The sequence below is a fragment of the Pezoporus occidentalis genome, unplaced genomic scaffold (assembly GCF_034315485.1).
Source record: "Pezoporus occidentalis ecotype Australia unplaced genomic scaffold, CSIRO_AGI_Poc_V1 ctg13, whole genome shotgun sequence".
Taxonomy (NCBI): domain Eukaryota; kingdom Metazoa; phylum Chordata; class Aves; order Psittaciformes; family Psittacidae; genus Pezoporus; species Pezoporus occidentalis.
This window is the reverse complement of record NW_026913103.1, coordinates 4,156,094-4,173,854: the sequence shown is the minus strand read 5'-3', so window position 1 is coordinate 4,173,854 and position 17,761 is coordinate 4,156,094. Positions and strand designations below refer to the sequence as shown.

At 38.3% G+C, this 17,761-nt stretch overlaps 1 protein-coding gene across 2 annotated transcripts in view; it reads right to left on the bottom strand.

Annotated features, from left to right (window-relative positions):
- Positions 1-199: 199 nt before the first annotated feature.
- Positions 200-17,761, bottom strand: part of CD109 (CD109 molecule) — a 78,728-nt gene continuing 61,166 nt past the window's right edge. For both annotated transcript variants that reach the window (XM_062608197.1, XM_062608196.1), the window contains 4 exons: positions 11,059-11,195; positions 6,641-6,797; positions 6,131-6,233; positions 200-2,929 (listed from right to left, as the gene is read on the bottom strand). In XM_062608197.1, the coding sequence (XP_062464181.1) occupies positions 2,739-2,929; positions 6,131-6,233; positions 6,641-6,797; positions 11,059-11,195 (588 nt within the window). In that variant the 3' untranslated portion in view covers positions 200-2,738. The remainder of the gene's footprint in view (positions 2,930-6,130; positions 6,234-6,640; positions 6,798-11,058; positions 11,196-17,761) is intronic.

Genomic DNA, 17,761 nt, shown 5'->3' with positions numbered 1-17,761 from the left:
TCATGCAATGTAGAACTGTTCCTTAGAAATAGCTTGGTACTGAGGCAGATTTTTGATGTCTGTAATAATATGCCTGCTTTATAGAAAAAGGTAAAATAAAAGAGGATATTTGTTCACTGACTCCAACAATTTACATTACATCGTGCATTATGACTGATGCTTCTCAGTAGCGCGTGCGAGGCAGCCGAAAATCATTTAAAAACATCTGTGGTTTGTCTCAAAAACAAATGTAGGGAAATACTAAGAAAAGCTCCTCTGTCTGAAATTAGGCTGAGCAGTTTAAATCCATTTTTCTGAAAGATATTCAGGAAGGTGGTATTGCCTGCAAAATAAAACTAGTTTATCCCTACTGTCTACTGCAAAGGAGCAGTTTATCTCCAGTACATCTTGTCTAGAAAATAAGCCTTTTCATCCCAAAATTAATCAGGTATTAATGTCTCTTTGAGAAGCTTTATATATAGTAAAAAACAAAAGTATGTGAGCTCTGGGTTCTTGAAATTATATTAAATGAAGGCAAACGACATGTCAAGGTGCCCAAAGGCAACAGACCTGCTTTCGTAGGTCACCAAGAAATCAAACCCACAGCACAATACATTCCAACTCACAGTATTTTCCAGATCTTACACTTGGCACAATTCAATCTATGCTCCCATATATGAGTAAAGGATTTGAAACACAAACATGTGTTTCAGTTTGTATCTTAGTTTCTATTTGCTCTGGACCTATGTAACCAAGGCCACAACTTACAGAGGGGTCAGATCCTGCATCATGTTGACTAAGGAGTGCTTTGGATTTCACTTAGTATTACTTCATGCGGGCCAGAACAGCACAGGCACTCATGTTAATGCACTCACGTTAATCAACTATTCAAGGGACTAGACCAAAAGTGCATCAAAGACAAGTAAAAAGCATCAGTTGACTATAAAGAACCAGGCCTAAGCTCTGCCAGAGAGTCAGAACAGAACCTCATGTTTGTAAAAAACATTTTAAATTCTAAATACAACTAAAGTAAAACAAATAACCCCACCTAAACTAGTTTTGCAGTTAAAAACCTATACCTCGGTATTAGAAGGCACTCAGTTCAGGAACTTCAGGCCTCTCCCATACTACCATGCACTAATTTCCTTTGTGAAAAAAAGTATAGATAAGCATAAAATACAAAAATATACAAAATGTGGATAAAAATTAGAAAATGCTCAAGAAAAGTGACTGCCATATTATTACATGTGCACACATACACACTCCGTCTCAAAAAGGTAGGAAAGAAAGGGAATCATTAGCCTTAAAATGTCTACCTCTGTTAGTTGGCATGACAGCTATTAACTTCATTTTAGTAACTAGGAATGTTATAAATCAGCTTGGTTTCCTTGTCAAAAAGAAGTAAGCATTAGCTATCACAGGCAGTGTTCCAGAAGAATTAGTCAGCTGCCAGACAGGAAAGATACTCATGCACTCACTCAGGACAAAAGCTCCAAACTCATATATTTCCATATTTACAGAGACCTGTAATTCTCCCCATGTGCAAAAAGCCCGTTTGGGTGTAGAAGTGCCCACTGCTCTTCACCAGCACTCTCATCCACCCCACTTCAGCAAAACACTAAAGCATACAAGGTTGTGCTTAAAATTAAACGAGTATGTCAATTCTTTTGCTGGGCTGAATGCGTGTGCAGCCCATGCCTCCTAAAAGCCTTCTCCACCAACCAACAAGTGGAGTTGCATGCACGGATGGCATTCAGGGCCAACCAGCTGACATGACATAGGGAGCAGTAAACAGCTGTTTAGGGTTACAGCACTTAAATCATTGACAAGATGACACTGCAAACTCAAGACATACATGATACTCCAGAGTGACATTTTTAGAAGACTTTCAAAAATCAGAAAAGGATCCAAGCAACCTTCATCCTGCTGGCCATAAATATGCCAGCAGATACCAGCATTTTCCTGTGGAAACAGAATTAGGTTTGTTTCTGAATACCCTGGAAAAAAACAAAGTCTCAAACATAGACTCCATCTTCGATACATTTACAGTAAAAGCCCTTCAGAGTAAAATGCATGAGAACATCCCGAGGCCTTATTTTCCAACATGATCAGCTTATGAATTGGTAAAAAATCCACCCAGTTTCTCTGTCATGATAAAAAAAGACTGATAATTATCTGGGGCATTCAGCAGTTTGTGAATGCAGCACTTTTTGGCTCTTGCATCTGCTGTGAAGCCAGCTTCCTTTATTTTTCATATTATTCCCTATGAGAGCATATGGTGAAACTCAATATTCAAGTTAAGTGTCATGTCTGCAGAAGAGAACAAAGCAAGCTCTGATACTAAGCTCCCAGCACCCTGCTTACCAACAACCCGAAGGAGAAGCAAACAGTGTTTCAGATAAGCATGGTAAACTTAACATACATCCCTAAAAACAAAAAAGCGCAATGGAAAGCAGGGGTAAAGAGAGTGGAAGCATGGAGCTAGGTTTGTGTTTTCTCAGACTGCTTTCTCAGTAATTCTGTGCTTCTTCAGAAAATAACTTCAGTATGAAACTAACGCTTGGAAAGTTTTTCCAGCAGACACTTAACGAAGTTTTCTGGCACAGCCAGAAATTTACTATATGGGCCAGCCCAGCTCTTCCTTAAGACAGCAGGAGTTTGGTCACTGTAATCACTAAAGATGGGCTGGTATCTGAACATAAAATTTTCTTTGGATAATTTACGGAAACCTTAGATGTGTAACATAATCTGTTTCCTTTTTACAGCACACAGCTGTACAGCAAGTTTACATGAAGGACAAACAGCAGACAGAACAAGGAGTCCAATGAAGAGTGCTGAAGCAAGGCTGCAGAACTATCTCGGTGGCAAAGACTACAATCGCTTTCACAGAAGTCACAAAAGGTTATGCTCTGCATTACTTCTGAATTGTAGCTTCTCACCGCTCTTCTCCCTGTTCAGAAAAGTTAGTTAACATTAGTTAATGAACTCAGAACTGACCAGCAAATCAGCTTCACAAAGCAAGCATTTTAACAGATGTACTAAACTCTAATGCAGACCTCATCATACATTGCAAAATAATTCCGAGTGGATGTTTAAGCCTAGGCATTAATCTTTGTTCTTCTCCCAAAACACCAAAATGTTCTCAATATATTCACGCAAATGCTTAGTGAAAGACACACTTTCATAGAGTCAACCTCAGCTGTTAGACCCAATCTGTTCACAAACCTCAGTCAAACATTTTAAAACGGAATTTTCTCCTACTTACACAGCAACCCTCATGACAAAGGAAATCAGATGCTTCACCTGGCAGGTTACAGGCTATGACATTTAAGAGATAGGTCTCTCGTAACTGGTGCTTTCTCTCACTATTAGTTTTGGAAGCATTAGGTTCCTGAATCTGGGACAGCCCGCTTTACCTAGATCCTCCTGCTCCTGCGTCTTGCTCCCCCACTGCCTGAAGGGTTGCAACACAGCCTAAGAGTCTAGACACCTGGAAAGCCGTATTCATTGCAAAAAAATCAATGCATGGTAAATGCTCACAGAATAAGCTTTTGCAAAGTTTCATTCCCATAGTGAGCTTAATTTTGGTTTGAAGGTTTTCATTCCAACTAGGGACACTGCAATTTCTCTTTTTATCACTGGTATTAACTGAAATGATATGCAGTCTCAAGATATTAAAAAAAAAAAAAAGTTTACTTTTACAAGCCAAAATGCTTCCCCAACAGTGACACCCAATTAGCTCTGAACAAAATCAGGTAAGAGAAGCAGCAGTCATTTCGATGTGCTTAGTAGCTGCGCATATTAATCCTGGCAGATCTCCTTGCTGGCACTGTTGTACTGGCATCCAAGCCAGTTCTTTATACCTATGCCAGTTGTAATATCTGCCACACAGACATAACTTTTCTGGTAAATGCCAGAGCACAACGACTCCTCAGACATCTCCTAATTCATGAATCAAACTGACACTATCACATAAAATATACACCTGCAGCTTGGGTCACCAACTGTGAAAGTGATCAAAGAAAGAATAGATTCAAATAAAAGCATATTCCTGCATTAGATATGAAGGAGTTCTCTCAGAAGAACTCAGTCATGGCATGAGGATATTTATTGACCAATAACATGTTTATGTACACAGTAGTAGGAATGGTGCCTTGTAAGGGAATATCTGAAGCAATCTTTTTCTTAAAGCCAAAGCTTTCTATTGCAGCTGATGACTAATTGTGACATACAAATTTTAGTCCTTAAGGATATTAGGTTGGGCCTGAAGGATATTAAATACATAAGGATATTAAGGTTGGGCAGAGAAGATATTCAGAGCAGCCCGGTGGAGAAGGACTTGGGGGTGGGTGTTGGTCAATGAGAAAATGAACATGAGCTAGCTTCAGTGTGCGCTTGCAGCCCAGAAAGCCAACCGTATCCTGGCCTGTATCAAAAGGAGCATGACCAGCAGGTCGAAGGAGGTGATCCTGCCCCTCTACTCTGCTCTTGTGAGACCTCACCTGGAGTATTGTGTGCAGTTCTGGTGTCCTCAACATAAAAAGGACTTGGAACTGTTGGGACAAGTCCAGAGGAGGGCCACGAGGATGATCAGGGGACTGGAGCACCTCCTGTATGAAGACAGGCTGAGGAAGTTGGGGCTGTTCAGCCTGGAGAATAGAAGGCTGTGTGGAGACCTCATAGCACCCTTCCAGAATCTGAAGGAGGGCTACAGGGATGCTGGAGAGGGATTCTTCATTAGGGACCGTAGTGATAGGACAAGAGGTAACGGGTTAAAACTTAAACAGGGGAAGTTTAGATTGGATATAAGGAGGAAATTCTTTACTGTAAGGGTGGTGAGGCACTGGAATGGGTTTCCCAAGGAAGTTGTGAATGCTCCATCCCTGGCGGTGTTCAAGGCCAGGTTGGAGAGAGCCTTGGGAGACATGGTTTAGTGCGAGGTGTTCCTGCCCATGGCAGGGAGTTGGAACTAGATGATCTTAAGGTCCTTTCCAACCCTAACTATTCTATGATTCTATGATTCTATTAATTTGTATCTTTAAACTAATATTGAGAAATTATGGGTACTAAATGTATTTAAATATAATGAAACTATTTACATATGTGCATTTATATGCGACTTTTTAATACATATTAGCCTATCCAACAGCACTCTTACAAAAGACTAGGTCCTGAGCATTTCTCGTATGAACAGAAGTATGAAGAAATCTGTTTTGGCCATAGAAATGTTATGTATTTATTTCAAATAAATATTTCTCTAACTTGTTAAGCCACTATGCCTTAAAACATGCTCTAGGTTAATGGACAGTATAGTTACTTCTGCTAATTTCCTATTTTAGTTTAAAATTCTGTGATTGAACAAACATTTCAGCCTACACAAAGTAAATGTGATCTTCATCTAGCTAAAGTAATGCACATCACAGTATATTTGGTTGTCTTTTGTCTTGTGCTAAAACAAAACAACATGAAGAAAATCGCCTATATAACCTTTTTAAGCCTTATCTCAAATCAGGCCTAAATCTTTAACAATGTTTCAGCTGGCTGGAGTAATGAAAACCTCTCTAATATCTTCTCCAGAAGCTTGTAATCTTTCTTTTTCATTTTACCCAAGAGCTTTGTACATTGCCGCTCTTCTCTAAAACACACTCTACACCTAAAAAGAAACAAACATAAAAAAAAAAAGAAACCCAACCCAAAACAAAAATCTATGAAACTGTTTTTTCCCATATGCTTCTACATAACTCTAGAAATCAAAACACTGGCATTTTCTCCAGTGAAGAACTCTTAGTTTAAACAAGAAACAGATGGAAAAGCTACTTGAAAGATAATCATTAACTTGGTAAGTGAACCACAGTGAAGTTCCTGCTTCATTTTGGTAGTTTTGGGAACACACTGGGCCAGACTGAAGCCAATTTATACCAGCTGACAATTAAATTATGACAGTTCACACCACCTGAGGAACAAACCATTATGACACTAAACATATATATGGGAAAAAAATATTATGTGTGAGAAAATTTGGCATTCCAGTGTCCAAAAAGGCTGCAGTTAAATAAAAACTATTCCCTAAAATTTGTTTTATTTCCACAAACAGAAACTTTCTTTTAAACTTCTGAATCACTAACATCCATTTGGAATGACTGACACTTACTAGGTTCATAGTAATCCACTATAGTCACTGAAGCATCTTGGATATTTGCCACTTTGAAGTCTCTCACAGTTGGAATATCCACACAAACATGTGTTTCATTTAGCTAGAAGAACAGAAGAGAAACATCTGAGAACCCTGGTGATGGTGGTTTCATATAAGAGGTAAGGACTTCTAGATCAACAGCAGTCCATTTCTAAAGACTTGGATTCAGGACACATATAAAGATGATTATCTCATTTGTAGTTATTTTGGCCACATTACAGACTCCTTGAAATGTCTTATATGTGATTTTTAAGAGGCTTAACCTACAAACTCCTTACAAATATAACTGACTTGTACCTATCCAGTCAGTCTTGCTAAAGAACAGTGGAGCTATTAATTCAATATGAATAGCACACATTGATTTCCCCAAAGAATACAATCATAATGTTTTTCCAAATTTAAACCAAACAATGGCAGAGTCAAGATTAACATCACTACAAACACATTTCTTTGTTATTTTCAACTTACTGAGTCTAAGTATAGGTTGACTTTTCCGTTGTCCTTTTCCATCTTCTTAACTGTATTGTCTAATGGAATGAAATCTGGTGACACAGAGAAACCACTGAGTAAGCCAACCTCCATGAGGACCATACCACTCCTGGGAGCTGTGCCAGAACCCAAGTACCTTTTCAAAACACAAAGAAACTTTAAGTAGGAATACAGTAAACCACTCTCTAAAGAAACTGATGATTAAATCCCAACCATGGAAGCAATATTGCTTAAGAATACTTGAGAAACAAATAGAACAAAATGCCAACAAAAAAAATTCTAACAAAAAAGAGGTAAGAATTGGTTTCTCTATTATTCCACTGGATAATTTCAATCACATATGCAAAAGCAGGTTTAACACTAAGAAAACTACAGTACATAAACAAGAGACAATACTGACACCGCTAGGAGCTTTCCAATGGCATCCATAAGTGTAGGTTTATATCACAAATATGCAGGAAAAACTATAAATAAACACATCCTTCTAAAGAAGTAATTAAGAAAACGCTTAGGAATTCTTGAACTGAAATATACATATTTCTTCCTATGGATGCATTCTTTTGCTTTTATTCATTTTTTGAGGGTGAGATAAAAGTACACACCAAAAAAATCTTCCAAACCTTTTCATGTTTCCTTCACAGAGATTGACGGTTCCATTGACAAAATCATCATCATATTATTTCTCAAAGCTCCAGTTTTAAAATTCAGAGTCATGTTATCATCCAGTTTTGAAAAAAAATTTAAGATGTTGAGGTCTTTCTTTTTTCCTAAATAATACTTATTATTACATCTTCTTCCAATGTAAGAATCGGATGCTGGACTAAAATGCTTTGCTCTACTGAGCAAGCCTTACACACTATGGTGCACAACAAAATTATCAAAATTATCAAAATATATGTATGGAGTTCTGTGCTACAAATGATACCTAAATGACCTGCTAACAATTGTATTGCTTTAAATAAAGCAGGTGGCAGAAGAGTTTCTCCCTTCCTTGGCATGGAGGGTAAATGATATTTGTTATACTAGAATAGAAGTGTCTCCAATTCTCATTTGGAAGGCCTGACAGTAGTTGAAAGTAATTAAATAAAACTCTTTCTTTGCAGAGCTAGATGGTTTAAAAAAAGGGAAGACTTGCTTTCAAAGCAATGCTGTTAAGCCTGGCAGCATGGCTGATTGAACCCAGATATGACTTCGAAAGAAATACCGCAGAACTGCTGACTTCAGTTGGCTCATGAGATTAGAAACAAATGAAACCATCTGTTGCATGATGTGCTGTGCCAAAGTAGCTGCTATTGAAAACAAATAACTGAATTGGAACTGGATGTAATTATTTCTGCATAATTACCAGTAAGAGGGGAGGAAAGTACTCAAGCTGTCTAGCCAGCCTTGGGTGCTACCAAAATACCAACAGGTAACCAAACCAGCTTCATACTGTCAAAAACTGAGTAAGATATATTCCTAGAAGTTATGAGGATCTGCCTCTCTTAGAAGAGAGAGACAGCCTTGGGGGATGGCTCCTGGTATTATCTCTTCAACTCCATGGTCTCTTAAAAGTTACCAAAAAAAACCAAAAAATGACCATAAAATCACCATGCAAGAATGAAGACTTGAAACTTGTACCTGAACAGAACTGAGAATGTTTTGAGTTGAATTTTACGTTTCAGTTCTTCATCAATAGGAGATTTGTATAAGACCCCCTCATAGATTATGTAAAGAGGAGAAAACAACACCAAGCTAGTGTAGGCAGAAAGCATAGAGTTTAGTAGAACTGTCAGCAATCAGTTTCCCATACCTGGAAACAGTATGCAGGCAACAAGACTGACCAGAAAAGAAACTGACAGCCCTGGGTACCTGCCTCCCAGATAGTAAGTTAGCTCCTCTAACCAAGAATCAGTTTAATTTGAATGAAACATCATCTGTTCCAGTGTCATAAATGATACTCAGTTGAGATGACCGTGGCCAATCACAACCAAGCTGGCTGAAAGATAGTGGCATGTTCTGCAAATTAGAGAAAGAAAAAAATTGCAAAGCTGCAGCCTCCATTACCTAGTCATGCATGCCAACAGCTGGCTAAACTGATTGAGATTGCAGCAGTCTTTCTATATTCCTACTTTGGTTTCTCTACCAGAAAGCCACATAGAATCATAGAATAGTTAGGGTTGGAAAGGACCTTAAGATCATCTAATTCTGACCCTCCTACCATGGGCAGGGACACCTCACACTAAACCATGTCACCCAAGGCTCTGTCAACCGTTGTGAAGATTGTAAGCAGACCAGCCTTAAAACAATTCAGGAATTTAATACAGATGATGTATAGATTACACACAAGGGGGGGGGGGGGAAGCAGAAGAGAGCAGAGAAAGAAGAGGATGACTAATTTATCAAGCCAAGAAAACAGAAACACAGTCTCAGACTAAAGAATAGAAACACAGACTTACTAGAACTTATACCAGTCCACTTTCCATAGTATGAATTGATGGATCTGAATGTTTCAAATATTCTCCTGGGGAAGTTTTATAATGCCACCAGATCTTCCCCTATCCTTTGAACACTTTGCAATTAAAACATCATCACCCTAAAGCCTTCCTAGAGATGTATATTCCTGAGCCAAAGGTCAGGAAAATCAGAATGCCCTGCCAGGACTTAACCTGGACCCATCATGTAAGCCTTTTACATGTCACGAGTTTGTGCTAGGCTTTGGAAAGTTGTTGACACTTCATCGAAAAATTTAAGAGAACATCCCCATTCTATTTCAAGAGCTCTCATGTATTCTAGTGTCCCTGCCCACCATCTGTCACTAAATTGGTTACTAGAAACACATAAAAACAGGGCTCTGCCTTTGTGCCCGCTGGCTATTTCCCAAATTCAATCAATCCTCTCTGTACTGAAATCATATCCACTATAGCTGATTATTTGTATGTTGGTGTCACCTAGAGGCTCCATCTCCAATCACAGCTCCTTTGTGCGAGCAGAGTATAAAAATAGTATTTAAAGTTTAAATAAATATCAAAAAAGAGTATGTGGAAGATAATAATGTAAGAGTAATCATGGTGGACCAGGTGGTACTTTGCAAATCTTCCATTTACAAGAAACGCATTAGAATGTCATAAGAAGAAAACAGTGTTTCTAGAAGAAGTATGCACAAACAGATGAATCCCAAACACAAAGAATGTAGTCATCTCAAGATCCTTCTAGATAAAAGATAGAAGATAAATTACAAATATCTGTGGAGAGATACAGTGTCTTATGCAGATTTCTCTGAAATACACAGTGCTGTTTAACTACAAAAAAAGTGCACACTGTAGAAACTGCCAGAGAGCAAACATCCTCAGATATTTCTTTTAAATACGTATATAAGCCCTTTCACAGCAAGTAAAAGTAAAGCATCAAAGCGATCTAGGAATATGCAGTATGACTGCTCAATGTCGCCTGCTCTCATCTGATCCAAATTATACCCAGCTAACATGTGGTGGCTGTTCTGTGGTCTCTGGGATGATACTTCAGCAGCCTCAGCTCAGTTCTTAGTAGATGTTTACTGAACAACTAACATCATCTCAGATACACACATATGCTTATTCCACAGAAAGAACAGAATTAGCCTCGCCGAAAAACACATTACTTCTTTCAAATATAGAATGATGCTGACATGTTATATTACCAAATTCATAACTATAAGACTTATTGGTAAATGAAAGACCACAAAGACACCTGACAATAAGACAATAACCCAGCTGAATCTATCATTATGTAAACATGGATTCTGACTCCTGCCAAAAATGTTCTGAGCAAATTTTATTAATAGAGATGACCAAAGGTAGAACGCTTCTATTTCATGGTGTTTTCAGCACTTCAGAACTTCCTTCTCTTTTTAAAAAATAGTAATAAAAAAAAAATTTGTATTTACTTCTAGATAGAAAGCAAAGCATTCCATTCATGAAAGGTAAGAGTAATGGGCAGTTGTCACAGTCTGCTACTAGAAGTTAGAATGTGGAAGACATTGGTTCAGTTTTTAAGTCTCTCCACAGTTCTCCATATAGCTAAAAAGCACTTGCACCACAGAACCTTTGAGTTTTTTCTTGTATTTCACACAGACTCTTCCATATACCTCAAACATTTAGTGTACCACCATCTTTATGCATACCAGTAAAACAATACCACCTGGCCAGCAACATTTTTGCACAAAAGTTCTGTCACTCCATTTATGTATTAATGAATTCCTATTTAGTTTAACTACAACCATTTTTACAAAGTAATTCTTTTATTCTCTTTAGTTATACATTTACTTCCCATACACTAGTAAAACACATGCAAACAAATGGGTAAGTTAGCTCATTTTAAATAACTTAAGAGCTGCATAGACAAAGAAGTGTATCAGATGCTCCAATTTAATTACCTACCTTGTGCACACATTCAAGGTCAAATGGTTTTTATCATCTTTGTCATCCTTTACATCAACATTCAAGTCAAAGGCTTCTTGTTTTCGGACAGATCTGAGCCTCTGATCAGTGTGCTTTGTGTTGTAAATAACATTGAGCTGTGGATTTCAAGTAGAGACATTAGATGACATGTGTAAAGCAAATCTGTGTGGTTAAAACACCAAGTTTCTAACAGTGTAATGCCAGAGGAGTGCTCACATGAAAGGATATGCAGCCTTGTATGACAGCTCTATGCATGAGACTCATCGGAATTCTCTGAAGGAAATATCCTTTGTGAACGCTTTGTAATGCAGCAGAACCAATACATTTAGCAGGATGAGATGGAGGCAAACACAAGCAACTTTTAGGACAACCAGCAACTTTCTCCCTATTTGTTGTCTGCTGGTTTGTAATGTGTGCAGCTACTTCCTGACAGCAAGAAATGAGAAGAATAAAGACAAACTTCAGAGACTGACTCCCACTGGGTTAAAAGAGACAGGCTGCATATGAAAATAGAGCAAGAGCAAATACATATGTACAGACTTTGTCTTTAGTCTTCATGTCACAGCATTCATACACTCAAAAGAGATGACGCATAGCATGTCATTCTAAGCTCAGAACACAATTTCCTTGCTGTTAAGTAAGCAGTTTCATGATTTGGTTTTAAGACAAAGCTACAGTCTTCAGGCTGCCTCAGAGACAGAGCTCTTGCCCTTTCTGCTTAACAAGTGCCAAGGTCTGCTAAGTAAGCCAAGTAAGGATGACAGGATTTCCAGTGCAGGACAGTAACATTAATACAAATAAGCTCATGTATTAGGCACAGTTTGAGATTTTCCAATTCTTCTACTGTAGATATGTATAAGATGCTTGAGGCAAGGTCTCAATAATTAGGAAATAGCCTGATTATCTCAATCTCCTATAAAATTACCAATGCTGACAGCAAAAGCAGAAATGCTGGACCTGGAATTGAGCACTCTCATGTTATCAGCCATCACAGAAAGTTGTGCAGTAAAAAAAGTCTGTACTGCCTACAGAACTGAAATTCATGGCGTAAAGAAACAGCTGAAAACTGCCTTACTACCACACTGGAGGATGACAGCAATGTTTAAGGGTCTAGAAAACTACGGCTATCAAGTAAGCTCAGTATTTATACCAGAAAACACAATCAAAACTATAATAAAAAGTCAAATTAGTGGACAAATGAGTAACTATGACATGTTGGAGAACAAGCTGTTGATATAAACCCACTAGCTACCTGAATCAAATGAAAAAACTCAGTCAACAGAGCTCTGTCTAGTACAACCTACATGGACATTACATTGGCATGTAGCTGATTAGGATGAGTTCTAGCTAAAGGGTACTAGCCAAAACAAAAGAAACTGCCAAGGGATAAAAGGCTGTTAAAAGACAGGAACAGAGGGTGGAAAAGTTCATACATAAAAGGAGCGGAGTCCTAAAGGAATCTGTTCTAGATGACCACCATTAAATGTATCCATACATAATATATTAAAAAGGGTGAATCCTGATGTCATAAAGTTTGTTGATTATACTAATTTATCTGAGGTAGCAAAGACTAGGATTACTGAAAAAAGTTGCAGAATGAAAGAATTTTTATGTACATAATAATGGGTTATGCACTGTTTACTACCAAATCTGTTTAGCATTTAAGAAATTGTAAAATGCATGAAAATTCAGCCAGAAATAGCCAAGTTGGAAGAAGGACACAGAATTACTTTCATGGGAAAGACAAATAGGAAATAGTTTTTCTTGCAATGCAAGTTTAAATTATGGAATTCCTTCCCACAAGATGCTGCAGATACTAAGCTGTACAAATGTTCAAGGACAAAAGAGACAACTTCATGGAACCGAAATTTTCTAAGCCCACAGAAAATATCTCCAGCTGAAGGTCTTGAATAATATACAGTAAGAGGTAGAAGACAGTCAAGTAATATATTACATTATTTATCTTCTTAGACTCTCTCCTGGGCATCCACCTCTGGCCGCTGTGGAAAACAGAATGCTGGGCTAGACTGAGCTTCGCTCTGACCCTGTATCTCCAGATACAAGAATTAAGGGAGCAGATTTAAGGTTCTTCATACAATATACTATTAGCTGCAGAATACATGCTGCAAGAAACCAAGGTTCCTGTATGTGGCAAGAGGGTATACCAGTGAGGTATCACTTCATGTCTGCCCTGTTCTAGTAGCCTTCATTGGTCATCTTCTCTTTACTCCCACTATGGGATACAGGATAATGAACAATATCAGCTGTCCCAGCACATCTGCTCTAGGATACTCATGTACTTATAACCAATAAAAGACACCAAAAAAAAAAAATTCACTTTGAGAAAACATATCAAGGTGCTTCAGACTGATTAACACCCAAGGCAATGTTGATGGTAACTGCAGCATCCCTTTGCTGTGGCACAAATGGGACACCAGATCTTGAGAGAACAGGCTGCTGACGCACACTTCACTGTGATGACTCAGAAAGCTCAGCTTTCAAAATCAAATACAAGAAACTTAGACAATGTTTACTATCAAATAAGAGTTTACATTATTTAGCAAAATAGTGATTTTTACCAACAGAACAGTAAGTTTGCAAACAGTTTTAATACACAAACAAATAATCCTCATGTCTCTTAGTCATCAAGATAAAACATATGGCAAGGCGGGGGGGGAAACTTCTCTGATTTTGGTAGAAAAATAATTAGAAAGTGGCTCAAATACTTTCAACATACACTTTGCTTGGCTAAGGAAAAGGGAATGAAGAATGCTTCTGGAAAAATCACAGTCCCTTTACACAGTTTCTGGAAGCAAAGGGAAAACCATCAGTCCAAATTTAAAGGCATGACTCGGGGTTATACAAGTTATAGGTTAGCAAGACAGTTAGAGGCTAGCAAATCTGTGCAAACAGAGGAGTCTTTAATTTCTAATTTTTGCTTTTCCTGCTATGTCTCTCACTAATACACACATGATTTCCCTTGCTCTGCCCTGCCTGCATTGCTGAATTTAGCATGCTGTATGAGTGCAGAGTCAAATCTGTACAGGCGCTCAGGACAACCGTGGTGCAACAGGGAAGATTTATCCTGTATAACTGCTCTGCAGGAGAAGGCAGTGCCAAGGATTAAGCCAATCTAGAAAGCCTGCCAGTTACAGGCATGCAGAAAGTTTGGTAAAGACAAGCTGGTGGTGCCTCAACAATCTGTCATCACAGAAACAAAGCTGTTTTAACTTTTGCCAGAAAAAGTTAATGAATGGGAATTTACTGCCAAGGCAGGATGTCTGAAACCACATACCAAACAGGTCAATCAGCTAGTATTTTCATGGAATAAGTTATCTCTGTTACGGTCTGACTTTCCTTTCTTGATTTCTCATGACAATGAAGGAAAAATCTTTTTCGTAACAAATAATTAAAGCCTCCATTATACATTCTTACTTTGGGGACAGAATACTATTATACAGAAACTAGCATTAAATCAACAAAAATGGGCAACTGCATTTCTTCTTAACCCTTTTAAGAAGCAGCTGCTAAAGCTAAAGGCAGAACTGATCCAGTCTTGTTATATACTGTAACCAGTTCTCATGAAAGGCCCAAGAGAAAACTAAAAGCTAATCATGACAGAGATGTTTGTAATAGTATCTGACCCAATCAATAGCACTATGTTTAAAAAACATCATTCATTTATAATGCCTTAATCCATGTCTCTTTATCCTTTTCTTTTTGTTCTTCAACTAGCAGCACATATGTGCTTGATTGAGGACACAAATTCAACGAAATAATCTCCAATATTTTTCTCTCCCTTTTTGACACAGTATCTACTTAAACTGTAATGGAGAAGTATGTGTGCTTTTATATTAAAGTGTGTATCTTTTTCAGTACCATCACGACAAATAACGTTTAGTCCCTTGCATTTTACTAAGTCTAGTAAAAATACACCAAGTTGAAAAAAAAACCCAGTCCGTGCTTTTCAGTAAAGAGTAACAACTGATTCCCATGTCTTTTCCTCACTTCCTCTCTGTACATGACAAGGAGATCAAGATCTTGTTCACGTATCCACTTTGCCCATACCAACACTCCTTTAGCCTGCCCACTGTTCCCTTGTTAGACCTGGATTTCATGGCATTCTTCCCTCCAGAAGGCACAGGCCATGCCAATTAGAAGCCAAGCCCATTTCACAGTGCCTCAAGACAGCAGAGAATTCTGTCTTCCAAGACTTTCAGCAGCTCAACAAGGGAAGATGGCTTCTTTGACTCCTTTCTCTGGAGAGTATCTTTCATATACCCTTAACCTTACACTCATCCTCTCTTTCCCCTTGTAGAGTCAGTGTCCATTGCATATACCCACATAATGAACGGATGAACTAGGAGACTTTGTCCCTAAGGCCGCAAAACTACAATTAAATGTCTGCTTTTCCAATTATACTATCCAAAACAAATAAATTTTCTGAGATCCTGCAGGGTCAAGTATGAATACACTGCCAACTCGCAGACACAGTGAGATTTCACAAAAAATAAGGTGTTTTTTCTAAGAATCCATTCTGTTGGGAAAGCAACTTTTTCCATTAATGGGCCAAATCTTGTGTTTTGTGATATTTAAATGAATTACTGTTTTGACATGCTACTTTGGCCAGAAAGTCAAATCCCAGAACAGTGAATCCCACCACTGTACTTTGGCGGGCCTAAGACAATGAAACCCAGCTGAAGAAATGTGATCGCCTTGTCATATGCTATCTGATTTATTAAATGCGGCCCAGATCTAGCTTGTTCCTGGGAAAAAGAGAAATCTCATTCAAATGGCATCAATGCCCTGTCTTTTAGAATACCAGACCTGCTAAAAGAAGCAAAAGGAAAGAACTGATCCCAGCAAAGAAAAGGTTTGAAGAAGCTACTCCACTGTATTAAGGACAAAAGTTTGAATCAAGTCACAGCACCTCTGACTCAGGAAGCTGCATGACAAAAGGAAACAGAAGAAAATAATCTGGCGTTGGTTCCTGAACACCAGTCATTTGGGAGCACATTTGCATGTTCAGACAACAAACCAGGAACTTAACCTATAGTGCTACACACCCCCAAAAAGCCTTCTACCCACAGAGTCAACTACTGGCTATTCTGGATGGAAGACTTCTGCTTAGTCTTCACCAGACATGCTGGTTTGGATGTGAGTTTCCTGCTGGCAAAAATGTAATTGGAACCAATATGCTTTCACAAAAGGCATTCCTTTCAATAAATCAGCATCTTCCAGCAAGAAACAATTTGCTGAAAAGTTTTTGATAAGCTCATCTGACAAATCGGTTGACTTAATATCAGGGACTATTTCTCAACAGTGATTAAGTTAAGTAGCTTAACTATTCTGGAACCCCACTTTGTTACATTCCACATACACTCACACACTGAAACCACAGATGTGTGAATGCAATCCTGCTGAGAAGTTCATGCCTATCTTGGCCTGCAGTTCTCAATCTACAATATCCTCTGAAACTTTTGACTTTGCTGTAAACTTCATTGGCACTTCTGGGAATTAATAAACACAGCACATGATTTATGGCACTCTGGGTTTTGCAGACTGATGCTGAATGAATGAGGGGTATCTCACTGCTATTCACTGCTGAGAGGTATCTGTGAAGGTTCTTTTTAAATGGTCTTTTATCCAAAAGCATATTTACCATCACCATGTTTCCTTGTTTCCCAGACGTAAGAACACTGAAGTAAAGGTCAGGTTGAAAGGAACCTGAGACAGAATCTGACCTGGCACAAAACTTTTAAGATGATTAAAGTCAGCCTAAGTTCAGTTTTCTTGAGTACGACTATAAGGACTCTAGCAGGAGCTCTGTCTAGTTTTACGGTAAGATTCAGCAATCATGAGTTTATTTATGTATTTCCAATTAAATGACTCTGTCATGCTCAGAGACTAATATTTCTCTATTATCTGTAGCTTTTCAAAGGTCTTCTCTTTCGCCTATGTGTTTCTAAGCCACCCACTATCATGGACAGAACAGGGAAGACCCATTCGTGGCCATATCAAATGAGTTCCAATACTGTCTTCTTCACACAGGATATTTCTCATGGGGTTAGGAAAAATCTTGGAGGTAGAATTTTTTTCAGAACACAATCTCTTATGTCTGAAGAGCAAGCAGCTGAAAAGGCTATTTATGTTTTGCTAGTTCTAAATACTGTATGTGCTTATCCCAGATTAATTTGTTTAAATAAAAGTAAAGTTGTTTGAATTTCTACTACCGAAACACAGTCACTATATAGCCTTCTACTCTTTGCCATGCCCCACTGCTGGCTGATGTGACGCATCTATTACTGTTGACAGTTTGCAGGATCCTTTGACTCTAGTCTTTCACACTATTTCAGAACACTGTAAAAATTGCTGAAGAACCTGGCCGCAATACTCTTGTTTTCAGGTTTTGCACTATAGCTATATTCTACTTCAACAAAAGGAAAGTAAGTCTAGTAACCAGTAGTGTAATCTAGTTCTGTATTGATCTGTGCCTTATTATGGTTTACCTCAGGTTTCCAATGAAGCATATCTACCTGGTCCATGTGTCTTTTTTACTCTGACCTTTGTGCCTGCAGACATGCCACTGCACTCCTTTGTCTTGCAAATGGACACTGCATTCCTACAGGAGGACAGGGCTGGTTTGATATGGCTCTGGCCCATGGAAGTGCCCCAAAACTGT